A 22,325-nucleotide genomic window follows, 5' to 3' on the forward strand; every position below is an offset into this window, starting at 1 on the left:
ATGACATGGCCTCAAAAAACCAAAACCATAATAGAGTAGTTATAAACAAGTAGGTAAAACCTATTATATTCTCTGTGTTATAATCATATGTACCATATTACATACATCACAGATTCCTAACACTAAGTGCTCCTGCTGGGGAAAAAGTTACCGTATCTCTTGAGTATTAACTTAAATATTGGAAAAACAGAGAAGCATTTTAAGTATTCTAAGTAACATTCAGTACTAGGAGGGTGCAAACTGAGTGAAGAAGTGATATTAGTAAAAGGTAAAAGCATTCTGGAAGTGTTACCATAGTATTTTGTACATAAAAATACAGGGGTTTCTGATGTACCATAAACTACACACTGCAAAGGTGACTATATCCACAGACAGAACAGCTGGCAGGTTGCTCCTGTTTCACCATTCGTGTTAGGTCACGGTCAGAGAGGAGTAAGTCACACATTTCAACTGTTGTTATCCATGATTAAACAGCTTGCTTGCTAGTAGTTACAAGTCCAAGGCACTGATCTCTAATCAGAGTTAAACTACAGTGGTTAATGCAGCAGCCATATAGCAGGCAGGTGGCTACAAGGCAAAGAGTGGGATGCTAGGTTAGTTTCTAAGCAGCACATTTCCCACAAAGTTTTGCAAGTGTACGTTACCTCAAAAGATCAACTTTTTGCTGCAGCTCAGTGCATGTGCTTTGTAAGCTGTGCTCCACTGTATGCCTCTCTTCTCTCTCTTTGTGGAGATGCATGTCATCTGAGTTAAACAGAGCAGCTTCCAGTGCTGCTTTCCTTCCTTGCATCTGACACACCTGCACCTTGAAGGCATGGCTGCCTGCTCTGGTATTAACACATGCTTTCTCCAATTCTGAATCCATTTCAGTCATTTCTTCCAGGTCTGTAGAATCAGTCTTCAAAGGTGAATGGACATTCAAATCTGTTCCCTTGTCTGCACTGTTACAATCACTGGGCAACCCTTCAAAGATGGGATCCATTTCATCTAGCAGCTGAGATTGTTCTGAGCTGCAGTAGGAGCAGCCAGGACTGGGAGGTTGCACCATCTCCTGCTCCACTGCTTGCAATTTGTGCTGCAGCCTGACAATCTCAGCAGCCATTCTGACATTTTCCTTCACTGCTTGCTCATGCACTTTCTGCAGATTTAAGAGGCCATCCACATCATCTCCCAGGGGTGCCATGCCACTAAAAGCAGCAATTCTGCTCTTTGCTTTTGCATACTCATTTTCCAGGACCCTATAATGATTCTGTAGTGCAGAAAAACAATGGTTCTCACACTGCAATTTCTGTATTCTCCCTTGAAGGTTTAAGATTTCTAAACTCATCTTGGCCTTCTCTGTTTCTGCTCTTACACAAATGTCCTGGTTTAAACTCTCCAAAGCAAGAAGTTTGGAATTGAGGTCTTCTTTCTCTTGCTTATATTCACTGTGGAGTCTCTCCAGCTTTTGCCTGAACAGCTTCCCATTTTCCTCCATCACAGATATATGCTCCTCTTTGCTCTTGAGCTCTTTCTCATGCTCATTTTGGAGCTGTGTTATTTCATCATTCAGTCTTTTCTCTTGCTTCTCAGCAGCACTCCTCAGGTCCCACAGCTCCTTCTGAAGCTGCTCCCTCTCACACACAAGCTTGTTCACTTCTTCCTTGAAGATTTTCTCCAGGAGATCTTTCTCCTGGGTGAGGGCAGAAAAAATGGCCTTTTCATTTGCCAGACTTTCCTTCAGTTGCTCATGGGCTTCAGCAGCCTTCTGAGCAACTTCATCCTTTTCAAACTCCCACTGAGATTTTGCCTCTCTTTGCTGTTCAGCAAGTGCACGCAACTCTCGCTGGTAATGTCCTTCCAGATTTTGGATTGTTTTTTCATATTTATTCACAAGTGTTTGTGTGCTGGCAGAAAATGGAGTTTCTACATGAGATGCTCTTCTGTTATAGTCACTTTCCATTTTTTTCCTAAACATGGTTAACATAAGATATTACTAAACTCTGAGCTAACTCAAATAGATTCAAATGGCTTTTCAGGCTGAATAAACAAGCTGACAAAACCCCCCACTTTTTCACTGAGTTTTAGATGAAGCACTAAGCGAGGGGTGTTTCTGAGAGCCAAAGTTAAATTTGAGGCAAGTTGAAACTTTCAAAAATAAAAACCTAATTGCCTTGGAAAAGTGTAACTCATGATATATCCTCAGGAAAGCTCTTGAGTAAAATATATGCCCTTCTATTCTTGCAATAAGATTTGTAGGGGCAGAGTTCTTACCCCCATCACTCCCTGTCATCTCCAGAGTGTTTCAGTTTCTTTTAGCAGTTGATCTTAGCTAAAAGCATTTACCATCCAACCTGTTACCTCTTCAGAAAACAAGTCTGAAAACCCAAATGCTTTAAAAGTACAAAGTAGGGATTTGTAAAGCACAGAGGTCTTGAGCAGAGGCTCAAGTTAATAATGTCTGGTTATGCTTTAAAACTATTGTTGCCTCTGGGTGAGTTAAAAATCAATATGAAGTATCTGCTTAAGAAAGGCCAGAAGAGAAACAACCCCTTGACAGGTCCCCAGTGTTGTGGAATAAAACACGTAACAGCACTATACAGTTTGTACACTTTAATTAAGCATCAGGAGTCAATTCTGCACTAGGTTCACAGTCACGATGCCAAGCCACTGAGGTCCCTACCAGCAGTGACACTTACCTTTCCTCCTCCAGGTCCTGCTCATGCTTCCTCAGCAGCTCTTGCTGAAGCTCTTCCTTCTCCAGGGCATGCACCTCAGCTATCCTTTTCAGCTGCTCATGAAAGCCACGTTCCAGCTCTACCTTCTCTTCCTGCAGTGTCTGCACTAAAACTCTCATCTTTTCTTCCACCCAGACACCATTTTGAATCAGTTCTTCCCGTTCTTGACTAAACTTCTCATTTATCTGATCCAGTCTGGCTCTAATGTCTTCTTCATGCTCCTGCCTCAGTAGTTCTTGCAGATTGGCTTTTTCCTCATCAAAACGCATTTGTAATTTGTTTTTCTCATCATTGTGCTTACAGTCAAGTTTTTCCTGCTGTTCTCTGAGCACTGCTGCTTCTCCTTGCAGTTCTACAATTTGATTTTTAAGACCAGTTATTTGCTTTTCCATGACATGCATCTCTTCAGTGTACTTTTTCCTCATATCCTCCTGCTCCTTTTCAGAGTGGATTTTTGTCTCATCTAGCTGCTTTTCATAATGGCTCACCTACAAAAAGGAAACCAGATTGGATTGGCTCATTTTCAACAGAATGTTCTACGGAAATATTTTCTCAACATTTCTGCACGAAATATTTCCATATATTCTATAGAATATTTTGATTTGCACATTAGCATCTTACATTGATTTCCCCTACAAAGAATGCTAATGCCTAGCTTGATTTCTTACTTGGTGGGTTAAAGATGATTATTACATAGAAGTCAGTGAAATTCATGCTTTTCCATTAAATGAATTTATGAAAAGTCACTAACAACTCTGAAGCCCTAAGTCAGGTTTGCAAATTGCAAGTGGACTGTATTTCGCTGCTTACTTTTGGTGCATTTGTCTGGTTTGGAGGAAGACTTTTTGTGTGTTTTTGTTTTGCCCTTAAAAATAAACCAAACAACAAAACAAACAAAACCCCCAAAATCCAAGCAGGTAGGAGACAAATACTTATGAAAAAGTAATTATTTCAGGGTGATATTTTATCAGTCCCCTTTCCCCACTCCCATCCCAGCCGCATCACAATACAGTTTCAGCATACTTGTGTTACGCCATATGTGAAATGAATATTTATAGTCCTATAACAATTATATCTGATAGACACAGGGGAAGCCTGATGGGATCCCCAACTTCTTCTCTTGGACTGACTCCCACAGAATGAGTCTGGCCATCTCTACACCAGTGCACCTCACCTGCAGAAGAACACTGTGACCCTGCCAGGGATGCCAGCACAGGCTGGCAGTGGGCACGCTGTGCCATATCCAGACCTGTGCCAGCTCACTCTAGCACCCCAGGCACTACAGTGGGGCCTCAAAGCCCACCCAGACCCAGTCTTTCTCCACGTAGAACCAATGGAGGTATTTCTGCAAGCATGGCAAGGATAACTGCAGAGGGACACACAGGAAACAGAAAGCTGACTGCTCATTTTCAATAGCATGTGTATCATAACAGCGGTTTCCATACTCCCACTGTAGAAATCACATTTCGACGCCACCAGACTGCACAAGCATAGCATTTAGCAATGCAGACTCCTGCCAGCAGTCTTTCTAACCCACAATTATCCCATGCCAGCAGGAATGAAGCAGCTAATTCAGATACAGCAGGCCTTCACTACAAGAACTGCAATACTGCCTCAGAACAGCTCACTGCTCTCTCGTTAGCTGGTGGGTGGCATGTGTATGTATCTACCACAGCATTCATTTAGCCTTCCCCAGCACACTTCCATTGCACAGCAACTTGAAGAAGGAGCAGGGAAGCTAAAGGCTCAGGTTCACAAAAAGGTTATAATCTGACCAGGAATTAAAAGTCCTTCTTCAAGACCATTCCATCTCTGAAGAGACTGAAAAAAATGTGAAGTTTCATTTTAAGTTAAAATAGCTTACTGTGTCTTCAAGCTCCTGTTTGAGGTGATGTAGATCCCTGTGATGTTGCTCCTTCATTTGCTCAATAGCCATTTCTGCCTCTATGCTCATATTTAGTGGGTTGCAGTCTTCTGAACCAAGTCCTTCAAAAACAGTAATTATATGTATACATTCTTGAGGCCCAAAGAGATACATTCTCAACAGAATTGTTTCATCAATTTAAATTTGTTTAGGCACCTAACTTGAAGCTCTTATGCTCCCACTGAATACACAGACAAAAAACTGCAAACATTAATTTCAGCTTTGAAGACCATACAACAGCCATATTCCACATTAAACAGCAAAACAGAGGTGGTGTTTGAGTCTTACTGTGAGGGTTTGGGAAAGTTTTTACTAACTGCCTCTAAGATGTTATCATACCTACAGCAGAGAAGTTGGTTATACAGGAGATGTGCTTTACCTTGGTCAGGCTCAATACCACTATTGCCATGACTTTTCATATCAATGTCAAACTCTTCCGACAGCAAGTTCTTCAGGGAAGGCCTGAGCACTTTGCCTTGGGCACGGTACTCCTCCAGCTCCGAGTGCAGCTCATCTATCTGGTCTTGCAGCTCCTGAAAGAAGGGAACGAGAAGCCTGAGTGAAAGCAACCAAAGACAGCTCAGCAGCTGTACATCCACACACTCCCACAATGAGACATTTAGAAGGGAATTACAGTAGGTAAAGACTTGTCAATAATCCTGCCATGATGCCAGAGTTAGTCATCCTCCTACCTGCAAAACAACACCCTTCTCCAGGTTCCAACATGAGTAAGCAACAAATATGTTTTTACTAAAAGAGCAGAAAGTTCTTCAGACAGCCTGTGTATCTTCTGTCTGTAAAGTATATCATGCTCCAGGACCTTTGACTTTATTCATTCTTCCTATGACCTTTTTTTAAACAGCACTTTAGGAACATTTTCCAACAGTCAAGAAACACCCTCTCAAACTCCATCTACTTGAAAAATCAAATCAGAAGCAAAAAGATCAAATTAGGAAAGAGATACCCTCATTACATCATTTACCATCTGGTACTTCTGCCCACTTGCCAATGGAATATCCTGAGTGTTTGTGCCAAATGCCATGCGCTCAGCTTGATAAACAGCATTTACTGAGGAATATGAATCCCTGAATGTGTAAAAACAATTCTGAAGATTGGAAAGGTTCAGAAAATAAACCTCAAATCCTGATTCATATCTGCTAGTACTCAAGAAAATCAGTTGTATATTCAAGCAACATCTTATCAAAATGCATCAATTCAATGAATATTTATAGACATGTATTTTTTACTTTAAACTGCAACTTCCTAAGAGAGCTACTGTTCTGTTTCAGATTAGAAAACCTTTTGCCAAGACAGTCCTTGAGTGAAAAGGATCATGCAGAACCAATAAGCAAATGCTGGTAACCATTGTAGCCATCAGAAAACAGGTATGTAAATAGACAGCTTGCAGGCCCACCTTAAAGAAGTATTTCAGCCATACAAGATGTGGGGAGAAGACAAGTTTTACCTTTGCAGTTTTAAGAAAACACTACTGTTTTGGAAACCAGCAAAACTGAGCTATATCTCAGTTCTACTGTAGAGTTCCTGCAACTCTGGATACAAATTAGGACAAGGATTATTTCATAAATCAAAAAAATGCTAGTGCACAACTGTGCAAGAAGTTGGGCTTGATGTACAGCTGGGGAATGAAGGAGGCTCTGCAGACTCTATCCCAGCCCTCCCTTGGGGAACCTCATCCTTTTAGCTCAGCCAGGAAAAACACTCAGCAGCATTCTATTGCTGCTCTATGCTGATATCTGCAGTGAGGATGTTCTTGATGAACACGGGCAGACGGGTGCCAGGTCTCCAGCCCTTACTCTGCATTGCTGCTGGTACTCGCTTCTCATCTGTGCCAGCCTCTCCTCCTGCAGGAAAAACTCTGTGCTGCTAGGATCCAGGTCCCCAAACTGAAATGGCATAAACAGAATATAGTTACTCTTATACCCATCACATCACCTGCTCATCATAACCTGGGTGCCATCCACAGGCAGCCCAGCAGCCTGCACCCCCTCCCCTCTTTTTTTTGTCTTACTTTAAATACAGAAGCTCTGCTTCACTGCTGGTAGGGGACAAAGAACAACCTCCTTAGCAGATACTAACCATAGCTCTCACACTAACTTTGATTCCAGACCTCAACTTTCTACCTCAGCATATGCACATCTCAATTTAATAAATAATTCCAGCTTTAAAGAAGTCCAGAAGATAGCTTCTGTGTGAGAATCCCTGTACATGAGCCTCTGCCTATAGAAGCACACACACACACACCCCAAAATGCCTTTGAAGAAGCTGTTATTCTGATGAGTTTGAGATACAACCATGATCAGCTGTTCTCCTCACTTTTCACTTAAGATGCAGCAGAGATACACCTCATGTATCATCTTCCCTAGAAGGGGCCTGCATACTGGGTCTATCCAAAACATTGTGCTGGGGAATAAAATCCCCACTGATCTGCAGGATGCAGCCCTTCACTGTAAGGCTCCCTGCTGTTAATTAGTGTAAAACTATAGCTAAGATGGAGTATCTCTAATTTCCTTAACTGGAAGTGAGGCAGGCAGTCCACGCCAAAAAATCAGGCTGTGCCTTGGTACTGTCTGGATAGGGATCACAACAGTCTCCAGCTATTAAATTGGCAGCTTGAGTGCAGTAACAAAAAGCAATTTAATTCTGGAAGCATATTGGGAAGAAGAGGATTTACCTTCTCAGTCAGGACATTTTCCAAGTTCCTCTGTAGTTTGCTTGCCAGACTTTCATACTTGGACAGTTTTTCTCCCATTTCCAACAGCTCGCTTTCCAGGCGGCTGTTTTTCTGCATCAAACAAAAAACCACCCCAACAGCCTCAGATTCTGAACGAGAAAGAAGGCACTAGCACACTCTCCCAGTCAAGTCAGAGCATGACACTGCTACAAACTTCAGCCAAAGACAGAAATTGTGAATCCATGAACATACAGCCCTCCTGCTTGCAGCAGAACAGCAAGTGTGTGTGCTCCTCTGGCTCTTATCACCTTTCAGCTGGCTTCTTTAGAAAGAAGATTTGACAATGACCCTGATGCTCACAGGACAACCACCCCCTTTTCAAGAGCTGCTCACCTGAACACTGTAAGGGTGCATCAGCTCCCTCCTGTGTTCATAAGACAACACCACTACTGATTACATTTTGTTTTTATACTGAGCAAAAATTAATTACATGATCAGCAACAGACAGAAAAAAAATCTAGAAAGGAACTGAATCTGTGGTGTCACAGGTGAGTAATACCATTGCATTAGGCAGCAGTTAAATTATCAAAAGGGATAGCAGCAAGCTTGTTTAAGAGGGGTTTTGTGTATTTGTTTTTAAAACAGTAATTTAAACTTTGTCAAGACATTAGCTCCTGGCTGGACAGCCAAACAGCCAGCAGGGCACACAGCCCTTCTGATAACCATACACATGTACACTCTGCACTTGATGGCAGCAGAAACCTGAACTGGAGCTTTATCAATCCAAGGAGTAACCTATCAAGGTGACCTAAAAAAACCCCAGTCTCATAGATATGCCTCTATGTTGCTGCTGAAATTACTTTCAGATAAGCTCAGCATGCAATGCAACACATCTCCTCAACAAGAGCCATGCTGCAAGTGGTGCTCCCCTTGTCTTTTGGGGGCATCCTTGTCTTTTGGGGGGAAAAGAGAGCTGCATTTAATGCCCATTACCTTCAGGGAAAGGGCCAGGCGGTCACGGATGTAGTTCTCATCATTTTTCAGCTTTTCTATCTCCTGCTCCAGATCCAGCCGCTGTTTGTTAGCCTGATGCAGGATTTGCTCCCGCTCTCTCTGGAGCTCATTCTTTAGAGCTGCCATTCGTTCTTTGTACTCCTCATCCAGCTTCCTACAAAGGCATTGGAAGTAAGAAGAGCTCTTAAGAAGGAGCAGTCAGCCAGCGATGCTACAAGTGAAGCTCAGTGGTAATCAGCAGGTGTAAAGCTGCTAACCTCCATCTCTGAGTCCCTGCAACACTGTGGCAATGATGCCAAAGAAAAGGAGAGGAATGAACCGGGATATCATACCTGAGGTTGTACTCATTCTGGCGCTCAATTGCAGCGTGGTGGTCGTCCACTTCGGAGGCCATCAGGAATTTCAACTTTTCAGCTTTTTCCAAGTCCGACCGCAGTTTCTCTTTCTCCCTGGCCACTTGGTCAGCTCTCTCCCTAGGGTAAGCACAGCTGGTCTGGATTAGGTCATCCCTCACCGCTCCCCCAAAGAAGATACTTGCAAGAGGCTCATCAGAGAAAAACAGCTCAGCAAGCTCTCCAATGGTCTTATCAACTGCATTTAATCATTAGGTATGAACTTGCACACACAGCTTTGGACATCCCCTCCTAGGTCCACAAGACATCAACACTTATGCTCCTCAGCTGTGGTTTAGTCCCCCAAACTGCAGTGCTGTGCCATTTTGACAGGTCACTTTCTGCCTATTTATTTGTTCTCTTGTTTTATTATCTTTACCACTTCACCCTTAAACTACACCCACCCAGGTTTTTATCACAAGTTGGTAAGATCTGCTACACTGAACAGTTTTCTTGATGCTAACTTGACAACAAATCTCTCCACCGAGTAAACATAAGTTCTTTACACATGTAGGTGCAAACACACCAAAAACCTCATCTTTTCATAAAAGCAAAGTGGGCAACTTGCAGGCAAAAGTGGTGAGCCAACAAGTAACGGGACTTAATGATCTTGCAGTCTTAATGACCAGTGGAAGTCATCTGTGGTGTTGCATGGAGGTGAATGCATAATTATCTAAGCTATTCAAAGATTTACAGTACAAACAAAATACCACTAGCAACTGGAGCTCATGCAAATGGCAGACGGATGCCACAGTTACACAAGAGGAATGAACTGAGGGTGCACTGCTTAGAGCAGTGGTCTCAAAGTGTGGTGGACAAAGTTATCTACTGGCATCAATATGAATATTTGAGTTCAGTAGCACATGCATATAATATCTATATTAAACATACAAACAGGGGAATATGCTTCTCATCTCCTATGCTCTCTTAATAGAGAGGTGTGCACGGCAAGTCCAGTGCAAATTCAACCTGTGTTGACTTTCAAAAGAAAAAAGCAGGGGTCCAAGCTGGTTTTGTACGTCATCCACCCCTTTATCACATGGCAAAACATATGTAATGCTACTGCAAGAAATCAGTTACTATTAAAGTTACTGCTTATCAAATTGCACCAGCCTCCATCTTCAGTTTTGCATTCCTTGGCCACCAACAACTGTAGACTGCAGTGACCATTTCCAGACAGCAGAGCAGAGCTCTGGAACAGCCTGCTGCTTGGATTTTATTAACCCTATTTTTCTGCAGTACTTGGGTTTTAGTGTTTTACCCATGCAAATAGAGAGCACTGAAATTCTCTGACCAAGCTAGCAAAGAACCTTGCCTTCCAGCGAAAGGGCAGCACCACATCAATGCCCCTCAGAGAAGTGCTGTGAACCATCATTAATCAGCTCCTACTTAAACTTCTCCTTGGCCAAAGGGAGAGGGCAGTGAGGAAGCAGCAGAGGTGGCAATCTGAGTGACTTACAGCAAGTGTCTGATCTCCATTTTGAAGCTTGCCAGGGCTGCCTGGTGGATTCCATTCTTGGTTATTAAAAGCTCATTTTCCAGAGCCAGTGTCAGCTCTGTCAGGTTCACCTTCCCATCCAAGTTGAAGTCCAAAGCCTGCAGAACACCATATCATTAGAGCAGAACAAGCATTCTTGCCCTGCAGGAGCCTGAAGACATTTGTGCATGGAGTGACAGAATAAAATGAGGAGGCTCAGAAGAGACTAATCTGTCACAGATGCCTTTGGGGCAATAAAACAGACATCTCTGCCACTTTCCTATGTTAAAGAGCTGCTGACAGCTGTGGAGATGGAAAGTGTCTTGGCTGTGCTGCAAGACCAACAGGAAATTAAACCTATGCCTGATCAAAACTACTAATCCTCTAGAGGACAGAACTACACTGGCCTTCTGTCGTCTTCAAATGCTGCAAGAAAGTGGTTGAAGATGTTCATGTTAAACAAAATCAGCTCTTGCAGTAGAAACACAGAAACAGCCTTGTAGGAGGTATTTGATAGCAAGTATCCCACCTCTTACAGAGTAAGGAATCATACAGAATCAATCATATAGAATTGCTTGGGTTGGAAAGGACCAGAAAGTTCATCCAGTTCCAACCAGACACCTTCCACCAGACCAGGTTGCTCCAAGACCCATCCAACCTGGCCTTGAACACTGCCAGGGATGGGGCAGCCACAGCTTCTCTGGGCAACCTGTGCCAGTGCCTCAGCACCTTCACAGGGAATAGCTTCTGCCTAATATCTAATCTAAATCTACCCCATTTAAGCTTAAAGTCATTTCCCCATGTCCTATCCCTACAAGCCCTTGTCAAGAGTCCCTCTCCAGTTTTGTGTCAGTCCCTTTACGCACTAGAAGCTGCCTTAAAGTCTCCCAGGAACCTTCTCTTCTCCTTCAACTGCTTTCATTTCCTTCAACTTAAGTCTGCAGGAACACAAAGTAGAGCACAGAAGGGCTGGCAGTGGGGGTGAAACACTACAAACACTGGTAACAAAGCAAGTTACAAGAGTAAAGCAACAAGCAGAAGGCGTATCACACAAGTCCACTGTAAGTAGTACCATGTCATCAAACTGATCTACAAGTGAGTTTTAAAGCCTGAGCAATGGCAGAGTTTATTACCACCTGGGTGTCAATACTCACACAGCCATTAAATGCCAAGAGAAATTTGCCATTATTGCTGCTGTAGTGAACCCAGTGATGGTCTCAGAATGACACATGAGTTTATCATCTCCCAGCCACAGCTTCTAGTGAGATGGGCAGGCAGAATGACTTCAGGTGGTTGATTTGCAACCCCCATTACCCTTTACTCTGTATAATTAAAAACTAAGGACTGAGCAAGGTTTCCAAGCTCGTTCCTTCCACCTCAGCACAGGCAATAATTCAGGACATCCCAGTGCTGAAAGGTTTGCTGGAGCAACTGTTCAGTGAGGTAAAGGATTTCGATTCACAGAAGCACAATCATTAGGGTCTGAAGGGACCTCTGGAGATCATCTAGCCCAACCCCCTTGCCAAAGCAGGGCCATCTAAAGCAGGTTACACAGGAACGAGTTCAGAGGGTTTTGAACTTTTCCAGAGAGACTCTTTGGGCACCCTACTACCCTCAATGTAAACAAGTTTTTCCTCATGTTGAGGTGAAACTTGTGTTTTAGTTTATGGCCACTGCTCATCTTGTTGCTGGGCACCATCCTCCTGGCACCTGCCTTTGAGATATTTATATGCATTAATGAGATCCCCTCTCAGTCTTCTCTTCCCAAGACTAAACAGGCCCAGCTCCCACAATCTCTCCTCATAAGAAAGATGCTCCAGTCCTCCCAGTCATCCCTGTGACCTCCACTGGACCCTCTCCACAGCTCCTTGTCTTGTACCAAGGAGCCCAGAACTGGACACAGTACTCCAGATGTGGCCTCACCGGGGTCAAGTACAGGAAACTCAACCTGCTGGCCACAGTCCTCCCAATGCACCCCAGGATACTGTTGTCCCTTCTGACCACAATGGCACACTGCTGGTTCATAATCAACTTATCATTTGCTTTCTATGAATATAGGTGACCTCTTCAAGCTAAGCCGGAAGTCACGTTACGTTTCTATCATTAACTTCTAGCTCTCAGGGATTAGATTCTTCTCACTAGCACTGGGAATTCTAAGAAATGAAAAAAAAAAAAAAGAAGTGATCTGGCAACAGTTCAGCATCCTACACTGGGGTAAAAAAACCCAAGGCAAACAGAAGAGGTGAGATGGAGCTGTCAGTTACCTTCAGGATCTCCTGGCTGTTCTCTATGCCCTCCTGGTGCCAGCAGTCAAGGACACCCTCCACACAGCCATAGCCCATCCCATCATCCAGGCTGGAGAAGAGGCAGAAGCCAATGGTACTGGACATGGCAGAGTGGGTGATCATGCGCCTCCCGCTTTCATCGAAGGACTGTGGAGAGAGGGGAGAGGATGTGATGGGGCACAGACAGAGCCAGGCATCTGCCCACCCCGTAATGAGAAAGGCTTGGAAATGTAATTTCACTAACAGTATTCTGGAGATTAAGGATTAAGTCTGCTCTTCCTCACTGCCAAGCAAATACCCAGCAGGAGTGCTGCTGTTGACCTCCCAGCACCACAGCACAAACAGGCACTTCAGATTTAAAATAAATATAAGGAGGAATAGCTTCAGAGCTGTCCTCAATGCTCCAGAAGTGTTTTGCACTCTCTGGTTTTGGTTTCAAGCACCACCTCCCCTAAAAAGGCTGCAGGAAGCATATGCACAGGTGCTTTTGCTACAGCCCTCAGCTTCAAAGCAAAGACAGGCAGAAGATTCCACATTCTTTCCTCCCTGCCCCAAAACAGTTAGAGAATATACGTGGGACCTGCATGCCCACAGTCTTCAGCCTACTCCATCTGGGGGACAGTGACAGTTGCCCCACCACAGAGACAAATGGGGAAGAAAAGCAGGAGACAAGCTAGGAGCTATTTCCTCAGGACTTCCCCCCTTGCCTCTACCCCAGGATTCATCTCAGTTTCCCACCTGCATGGAAAGGTGTCGTTTCAGTTGTCTGTATGGTGTAGATGCTGAGGGTGTCAGTGGCTTTCCATTTTTAAACAAGCCATAGAAGAAGTCCTCTATGCTCATGGTGCCATCTTGCTCCAGGTTATGGAGTACCTCTTCAAGCACCTGCAAGTGGCAGAGGATAGAAATAATATCTGTTATTGCCAAAACCACCATGGTAACAATTTGGCAGCGCAGAAAGCACCCTATTCCCAAGGCTCTGCCAAAGAAAAAGGCAAAGCAAGAGTTGCCCACTACACTGCATCAGCCTAACACTGGTACAGCAACCTTCGTATAGAAAATTGAAGATACACACACACTATGAAAATCCTGCCTGTAGAATGATGTAAGCTCCTGGTCCTCTTGAAGCCCCTGTATCTTGTGAGGCAGCATGAAGACACCTCATTTCGTTCTGCTCTTGAGACAGAGTGACCTCAGGATTCAAGTGCAAGGTGGTGAGACAGATGCCAAACCCCCAGCAGCTGGAAGCGACCGGGCAAAACACACAGTAAAACACTGCAAGGTCTTGATAAGTCTGTTTTATTCTTTGGGGCAGTCTGCTTTCTGCAAAGCAAGACCAACCTTGTTAGGAGCAGAGATGTTAAGATTAGTCCTTTGTGATTTCTTCACCTACAGTTTGTTCTTTCCATTTTGTGCCTTAATAGCCTGAAAACATTTTGTTACAAATGCTGCGAAGGAATACTTGCTCAGAAACACATTTCATGAAAGAAATTATTACAATTTGTATTTTAAAATACAAATCAGTCCTTTTTTTTTTTCCCTAAGAAAACTCACCATGAATCAGCAACAAACTTCTTTGCTAAAGGAATGATTTTCTCATGAATTTTTCCTGCAGGACAGAAGCAGCCTGCAGGCCCTCAACAAAGTCAAAAGCAACCAGCTATGAATATTTTAACTTATATTTACTGTCTAGCTCAAAAACTTTTGGGATTAAGGAGACACGTTTGGAATCCAGAATATGTTTTAAATTCCAATTTACTCTGCGACTGTGTGAGAAGACACGCACACTGCACAGTAAAGCTGGCAGCTGCCCTCTACCAGAGCAGCTTCCCATGTCTGGTGGTTTGACACCAACAGCCTCACTGGAAAACCATAAGCCGGGGCTGAAAATCACTTTCCAAGTGGTGACCTATGAACCAGCACTTGTGCTTTAGGCTTGCAGTTACCTGCAGGACAGACTTCGTGGGGGCCATGCCAAAACCCAGATGTACACCCTGGAGCAAGCAGGTCCGCACGTGGCCACTCACCTCCCCAGCTGCTGCTTGGAGCCCATACTGCTCACAGATGGAGACAAGCTTTTTCCGGTTCAGGTGGCCATCCCTGGTGATGCCAAGGTGCTCGCAGACCTCCTGCAGTTTCTCCTCTATCCAGTCTGGGCTGGGCAGTGAGGTGCCAGGGGAGGCATTCAGGTCATCAGGATTCCAGAAGCGGAGCTGCCCTGCAAACAGGGGAGAACTGCTCTGGTTTCTGCCCATCCACTGCACACAGGTGATGACCAGAAGGCTTGGGGGACTTGCTGCTGCAGTGGGCACAGCCTCCCTCACTGTTTGTCAGACCCCCAAGAGCATTTGCCTTACCTCATCCCTCTCAGAGCACACTCGTTATTTCGGGGTATGGCTATTGAACTCTATGAGAAAAAGCAGATCCTGCTCAGCACTCAACTCACATGTGCCACCATGGCTGAGGGAACCTCACATACCAGTGAGGATGGGACCATGGCCAGGAAGATTGTGGAAAAGTGCATTGTACCAACCTGGGCTGGCAGCCAGGAGACGCACACCCCTGCTGCCTTGGCTACTGGCATGGATGGAGAAGGGACCCAGCCCCTCCTCTTCTGGCCAGTTATAAGGTCAAGGGAGAGGACTGAGCAAGTTGCATACCCATACCGAACCATGACCAGGTAAAGAACTTCAATGGTTGCTGTCTCCATAAATGCCAGCCCACAAGCAGTGCTTCCTAAACTCCCATCCCCTTCGGATGTAAGCTGTAGTATATGTTTTGATCTAAAAAATACTTCCAAGCACTTCTTAAGGGGAAGAAAAATAATAAAACAAATAATTCAAAGCCCAATAGCCTTCAGCTGCACACACTTCCTCTGCCCTCCAGCAAGTGCCTGGAATGCAGCCTCATCCAGCTGCAAATGCCACTAGACACAAGCCAGTCAGAGCTTGACACCTCCCTGCATCTGCGACCTCATCCTGAGGCTGAAAAAGCAACTTTTTGAGGAAAAAAAAGAAAATAAAATTTGGTCCATTTGGATGGAGTAGATGTTAGCAGCTGAAGTATAGAAGAGGTGTTGAAGTGATTAAAAGCTGCATGGCTTAGTTATAAGCATATCTTCGCAAGCTGCAGGTTGTGCTGAGGGCTGGTGCCAAAGCCCAACTGTCACCCTGGGGGTCACCCTGCTCTCCTTTGTAGGACAATTAGGAAATAGTTAATGACTGGTCCATGCTGACATCTAGTGCCTATGGTCCTCTGCTACAGGAGCCTGCCAGGCAGGAGCAGGGACCAGGACCTGCTCTTGGGGTGCTGAGGCCAGGGAGACCAGGAGCAGCTGCAGCAGGATAGCCTCTGCATCAGGCAGCAGGAAGAAAAGAGGGCAGAACGGCTAAGGCACAAGACTTTGACCTCCAAGAAGTCTCGCTTTTCCTTTAATTCCCAGCTAGTGGCTTGCCTGCCCCATATGCACCTTGTCACACTCTGCACCACACCAAGCTGGGACTGCTCAGTACACCCAGATGGCCTGAGATTTAGTGCACCCCTCTGATTCATCTTCAAAGCTGAAAAGAGAGTAAGCACATACAAGTACTGCTGCTTGCTCTTACCCTCAGCCTCATACTCCTCGCTGTCTCGTGTCTTCCAGTGCTGGGGAGAAAACAAAAGATTCCCAAGTTATTATTATTGCAAGACATCGCCCATATGAAAGAGACTCTGCAATCAGCGTGAGCTACAGGGCTCCAGCAATGCCACCAGGCTTTCATCTCCCCGCTCCCTGCAGGCTGGGCTGGCAATCCATGGCTCTTTGATGCTCTTTTTTTTCTGGCACGCAAGGTTCTTTCATGGGGATAAACCACAGCTGCAGAAAGATGCCTAAAGCCCTGCAAATGACCCTTGAGAGGTGACAGATCAGAGTCCAGCAGGTTGATGGGGAAGGAAGAACAGATTTGCCCTCCAAAGAAACCACACTGCTTTGTCTTTAGAGGTATCAGTGGTCAAGATAAAAACTCAGGAATAGAGAGCTGTGATTGTTCAGCCTGGAGAAGGGAAGGCTCCAGGGAGACCTTAGAGCAGCCTTTCAGTACCTAAAGGCAGCTGACAAGAAAGCTGGAGCAAGAGCATGTAGGGATAGGATAAAGGAGGAATACCTTTAAGCTGACAAACAGGAGATTTAGATATTAGGAATAAGTTTTCATTGTGAGGGTGGTGAATCACTGGCACAGGTTGCTCAGAGAAGCTGTGGCTGCCCCATCCCTGGCAGTGTTCAAGGCCAGGCTGGATGGGGCTTGGACCAACCTGGTCTAGTGGAAGGGGTCCCTGCCTGTGGCAGGGGGTTGGAACTGGATGAGCTCTAAGATGCCTTCCAACACAAACCAGTCTGCAGTTCTATGATCATGGGCTGTATATAGCCACTACTTGAGTCTGGGCTGTCCCTTCCTTCCAGCACTCTATCTTCCCCTACACTTTGGCACATGCTCAGCCAAACCCACTCCAAACCACCTCCACCAGCTGTAGCTCTAGGTCAGGAGGCAGAACCCCACTGCCAACAAGCCCTCCACTGAGCTACCTGCAGAACAAAACCCCAATGTACTATCTCCTGGTCTTAAGCCATCATGCTTCCTCTGTGTCAATACCACATCAGCTTGGGGGCACTGGGAGCAGGGCGCAAGTACATCGTTTAAAGCGATTTTCTCATGTATTACACATTGTTATGTCTCTACCACCCTTGTCCCAGCTGAGGGTATTTAATCACATGCAATGTCAGTGATATTAACTTCTGATTTAGCTGCAGCAGTGGCAGATGTCACTTCTCCACTGTTACAAGTGGATACTTCTGCATGCATGTGACTGATGGATTTGAAGTCAAAGTCACCCAGGACATAAAGAGGCTCTAAATCATCATATAAAAGTTCAATGCATCTCATTCAGATTACAGCTAAAAGCCATTAATCTACAATGTTACCATGGAAACTGGATTAGTTCACTAGACTTTTTTTAGCTCTGCTGCTCGCTCCTATGTCATCTCCTGGACTAGGCAAGGGCTGTTTGCTGCTGCAGCATCTCAAGGTACCCCTCTGCTTTTGGGGAGGGTCACAGCGCAGGAATCAGGGTGACGCTTAGATGGAGCTAGGGAGCTTCACCTTTGCTTTCAGAGGCAGGCAGTCACAGCAGCTTTGCTGGATGTTCTGGAGAAAGCCAAGAACACCTATAATACTGCACTAGAAATCTACAGATTTTGGCTCAAACAAGTGCTGTCCTGCCAGCACCATGGAGGTGTTCACGTGGCAGATTCTTGGTTTGCCTGATAAAACATCAGGGTGAATACACAAAAAGCAGGAGATGAGGCAACAGGTACCATTGAACTACCATGCACAAGGACAGAAAACAGCCTGTGTTCCCAAAAATGCATGAGCTGGCAACAGCCCAACCCATAGGTGCCTGTGCATGTGCAACAGCCAACTTTGTACTGAGAGAAGGAATCTTTGGGTGCCAGACAGAGCTGCCACCCCACAGCCACTCATCCTTGTCTTTGGGGGGGATACAGAAGGAGAATCTGAGCAGTGATGCTCAGAAGTGGGATCCACTGCCATATCAAAGTATTTTTGCATAAGCAACATATATTTTCATACAGAATCAGATCTAAACCATTTAGCATCAGACCCTCTCAAGTTGGGGACTTACAAAACCAAGAACCCCAAATCACAGCACAAGGTAACTCTATGAACACCAACAACCTGAAGAGGCTGAATAAAGGAGGGCTGTGCATGTGTGCGTGTGCTGCAGGCTGGTAACCCCAACACAGACCCTGGGGAGCTCATGTGACCTCCCTCCCCATGCCAGGAACTCACTATGGAGGGCAAGGGGTCCCTTTATGCAGTAAGGGCTCAGGGTCAGCCACCGCCACTGGGAGTACAAAGCAGACCTGGGATGGGTGCAGAGGGACAGTGCATCCCAGTGTCAGGCACAGCATTGTTTCCCTGGCCCCGGCAGTGCTACAGCTGGACGCAGGTCACACACATCCAGGCGGAGTGCAGATCCCAGAAATGAATTATCTGGGCAGGCACGTGCTTGGCCGGGCTGAGGAGCAGATGGCCATGGCTTTCAATGCTCACCACCCTCTAGCTTGGAGCCCAGGCGAGCATCTGCAGCCTGTGCTGTTTGCTCGCGGTGGCCTCTCCCCATAATAAGGCAGCAACCTCTCTCCCCCTGCCATCTGCTTCAGCAAGACAGGCCTTTGTTCTCTGCCAGAATATATTGCTAATTAAAACGACAATCAGGAGCACACACTGAGCCTGTTCTGCTTCGCACGCGGCAAGGTGAGCCTGCACACCAATGATGATGGACCCCATTTTTCCCCTCCCTGCACACTTGCACAGAGGTCAGTGCCCTGGTCTCAACAGCCAAAGCAGAGATCCCTTTTGCCAGCAAATCTCCACACCCCACTTTGCCAGTTGCCTTCAGCTGCAAAGCATCAGAGTCACATCAATAATGCACTTGTGTGGGCAAGTGCTATCCTAAGCTGTTCTCTGCAGATCCTGGCCCTACAAGACAGTTGCCCTTTAGGGGCCTCACGTTTATACATGCTGGACCTGAAGATAAAAAGCTTCAAGCCTGACCCTCCCAGAAGGTTTTGCTCTGAAAGCCCATGCCATGCTGGAAACCACTCCGTACAGAAGCAAGCACACAGATGTCTAGGGAGTGAGAGGCTTTGGTGGGCAGTAAAGGGACAGAGCAGGGACATGACAGCAGTTTCTACCACCTGCAAGTAGGACTGACCTTTCCTAGCACAGAGGCAGCAGCTGGGGAAGCAGAGATGATAAAAGCCCTGCACTGAGATTTGGAAGTGAGCATGGCCTCAAAACTGGCCATGTCTGGCTGTGTACACAAGGGTGTGCTGCTGTGAACCCACAAGCCAAAGAGTGCTGCTGCTCCACCACCAGCTTGGGGTTGGCACCCCATGGCCACCAAACCTGCTCCCCATCCCAACCCTGCATCACCACGACTGAGCAGATCATCACCAGGTCTAACACAAAGCAGAAAGGAAATGAAAGCAAGGTCACAGTGCTTCCCAAGCCCACCAAGATCCATCATTTGTATGAATAGCTTGGAACAAACAAGCTCAAGTGATAGCCAGGGCTGGAAATGCACAGCTTTAACCACAACAAGCTTTCACACTGCATTTCTAGGGGCTTTCATTGCTGCAGCTCCATTAGCACCACATTCATAACAGTGCCAAAGCCACTTGTTTCTCACCACCCATATTTCTAGTAGTATCCATGGGGACAAACTCATGTGGACCAAAGGGAAGCTTGGCATCCCTACACCACCCTCTGCCCATGGCCGGGTCAATGCTGAATTCACACCCAGGTGTTCATGGCTTTGTCCAGTCCCTAGAAAGCCACCAGGGATGGAGGTCACAGAGCATCTCCAGGCAGCTGATCCCACACACACAGATCAGCCCTCCAGCCTCTCCTCTCCTGTTTACAGAGATGAGTAGGGGAAGGAAGCCTCTCAGACAGAGTCTGAGCCCTTTTAATTGGCACTGGTTGAAAGAAAGCATCAATTAAGCCACACTGCCCCAGTTCTCAGGCCAGCAAGACACCCTGGGCTAGAGGCAGACTTGCAGAGTACAGGTGACAGCATGTTTATGCTGCAACAGGAAAAAACTGGGCAAAAGCTGCTAGTTGTGGCGAGCACCAAGAAGTCAATGCATCAGGAGTCTCCAACACTGCCCAGCATTTCAGCCCCAGGACCCTGTATGCCTTCAAACAACTGATTTTTGTGCATACCAAGAGAATCAACTTTCAGAGATAAGACAGTAATGCTGATAAAGTTGACAAGTGGGGATTTAAACAAAATCAGCCTGTGGTTTGCTTAAGTTTCAAGAGAATTAACCATCCCATCCACCCCAGAAGGTGCAGCCAAGTGTTCCCACTGGGAAGCACAGTGTGGTTATATACTGGTTGAGTTAATTGAATGACCTTGTTAATAGACTAGCCTTTTACACCTCCTTGACAGTTAAAACAGAGGAGTAAGATTAGAGGACATCTTCCATCCAGAACATATCTTCCCTGGGGGTTGTGGGGAGATTAACATTGATTTCAAGGTCAGGGCAACCCATGGGGCCAGCACCAGGAGACAGATGAGCATCCCTGTGGTGGCGAGCAAACATCACTGAGAATAGGGTAAGGAAGCTGGTTCTGGTGGAAAAGCCTTTTTTCTAAAAAATAAAAGTAAAAATTATATATATAAGCTTTTAAGCTCAGCTGCATAGGAGTAACACTGGAAACCTGGAAATTTCTCCCTTACTTCCCCATGCAGTGTTGGGTGCAATGGCTGCAGAGCCCCCAGATCTTTAGGAAAGCACAAGTGAAGCCAGGACACAGATGAACAAGAAAAGCAGCATCATTTCCTCCTTCCCAGTGGAAAACTCCCACTGTGCGCTCCTGAACATGCGGCACTAAATCAACAATACTTGGCAAACTGGGGCAGGCTGCCTGGAGCCCAGTGTCAGAGAAGTACTGCTGTGGCTGTATGCTAATGCACACCATCAAGCCCAACCACTTTTCACCTTTTGCTCTTCTGTTCTGAACAAGCAAGAAAAGATTCTGGGCTTGAAAGTACTGGCACAAAGAGACACAAATTTTGATCACAAAACCAGAGAAAATCTGGATTTTGGAGCAAGCATGGGGGCTGGTGAGAGCCATGCAGCTTTGGTGCAAAAGATTTTTGCTGGGAAAATCAAAGTAGAAGACTGAAAGAAGCAGCTGGTGGCTCTGCATTTAGGGCACTATCCCAAGGCAGCCGCCTGCTGCAGAGCTCTCTCACTCACCACCCCTCTTCCCAATCCTCTCTACCCGTGAGCACCAGGGCCATGGCCAGGTTTTTGCAGATAAAATAATAGATAAGGACATGCTCCTTCTGCTCACTTAGCTCCCAGCCCACACTTCATTAGCCACAGAAGCAGTGTCGCAGCCCTCACTTGATTGCTGGTCCACACTGCAGCCAGGAGTGGAGGAAAATCAGTGGCACCAATGCACATCACCAAGCACCCAGATCCTCCCCCAGCTCCCCACAGCAGCCTGCCTGCAGATGGGGATCTGAGGTTGCAGCAAGTGAGGTGCTGCCAGGCATGGCTGATCCCTGGGGACAGGCAAAGAGGGAGACCATCACCTCTGCTAGGAAGGCCCCAAGGACACCCAAACCACTTCAGGATGGAGTGGGAGGCAGCGATGGCTGGGGATGGCAAGCTCCCAGAGCACTCAGGACCCTTTCTGCTCACCTCCTCACAGCCACTGGAGGCGATGTGTGGGGGACACGCTTCCTCACTCAGTGGTTCGATGACAGTCACCTCAGCAAAGTCTTCCACGGACTCCTGGAACTCCGGCAGGGACCGTCGACCATAGCGCTTGCCGCCTTTGATGTACTTGGGCTGTGCTTCCGGGGAGGAATCTGTGGCATTCAGGAACAAAACGTTATCAGTAACATGATTTTTGCTCCTATGTCTCACCACACAGCACTGGCTTGGTTGCAGCACTTTGAGCTCCAAATTGCCACTACTATTGCCCCTGGGCAGGCAACAGTGGCTGCTCATTTCCAGGACCACTACCCTCACAATACCATCTGGCCAGATGGGTTGGAATGGGTCCTGCTCAATGAAAAGGCTGTCATCAAGTGAAATCAGTGCTCCACCTTCCTCATCCTTTCCCACTTCCCAGATCATGTTTGCTCTGTTAACAGGATGGGGCAAAAGAAACACAAAAACCCAACCTTGCAAACAGCTTTGGATGGAAAGTCCATTAGGTCTCTCCTTCTTGCACTGATCT

The 22,325-nt window shown here is 46.1% G+C and overlaps 1 protein-coding gene across 1 annotated transcript in view; it reads right to left on the reverse strand.

The window, feature by feature from the left end:
* NIN (ninein) overlaps window positions 1-22,325 on the reverse strand; it is a 66,006-nt gene that overhangs the window by 25,289 nt on the left and 18,392 nt on the right. The window contains exons 4-16 of the mRNA XM_005140939.3: window positions 21,782-21,951; window positions 16,107-16,146; window positions 14,529-14,719; window positions 13,240-13,386; window positions 12,481-12,648; window positions 10,199-10,335; window positions 8,680-8,820; window positions 8,327-8,501; window positions 7,334-7,444; window positions 6,456-6,545; window positions 5,021-5,174; window positions 4,582-4,703; window positions 2,679-3,205 (exon numbers count right to left, since the gene is read on the reverse strand). Coding sequence (XP_005140996.2) covers window positions 2,679-3,205; window positions 4,582-4,703; window positions 5,021-5,174; window positions 6,456-6,545; window positions 7,334-7,444; window positions 8,327-8,501; window positions 8,680-8,820; window positions 10,199-10,335; window positions 12,481-12,648; window positions 13,240-13,386; window positions 14,529-14,719; window positions 16,107-16,146; window positions 21,782-21,951 — 2,173 coding nt within the window. The remainder of the gene's footprint in view (window positions 1-2,678; window positions 3,206-4,581; window positions 4,704-5,020; window positions 5,175-6,455; window positions 6,546-7,333; window positions 7,445-8,326; window positions 8,502-8,679; window positions 8,821-10,198; window positions 10,336-12,480; window positions 12,649-13,239; window positions 13,387-14,528; window positions 14,720-16,106; window positions 16,147-21,781; window positions 21,952-22,325) is intronic.

Source organism: Melopsittacus undulatus, chromosome 4, assembly GCF_012275295.1.
Source record: "Melopsittacus undulatus isolate bMelUnd1 chromosome 4, bMelUnd1.mat.Z, whole genome shotgun sequence".
Classification (NCBI taxonomy): Eukaryota; Metazoa; Chordata; class Aves; order Psittaciformes; family Psittaculidae; genus Melopsittacus; species Melopsittacus undulatus.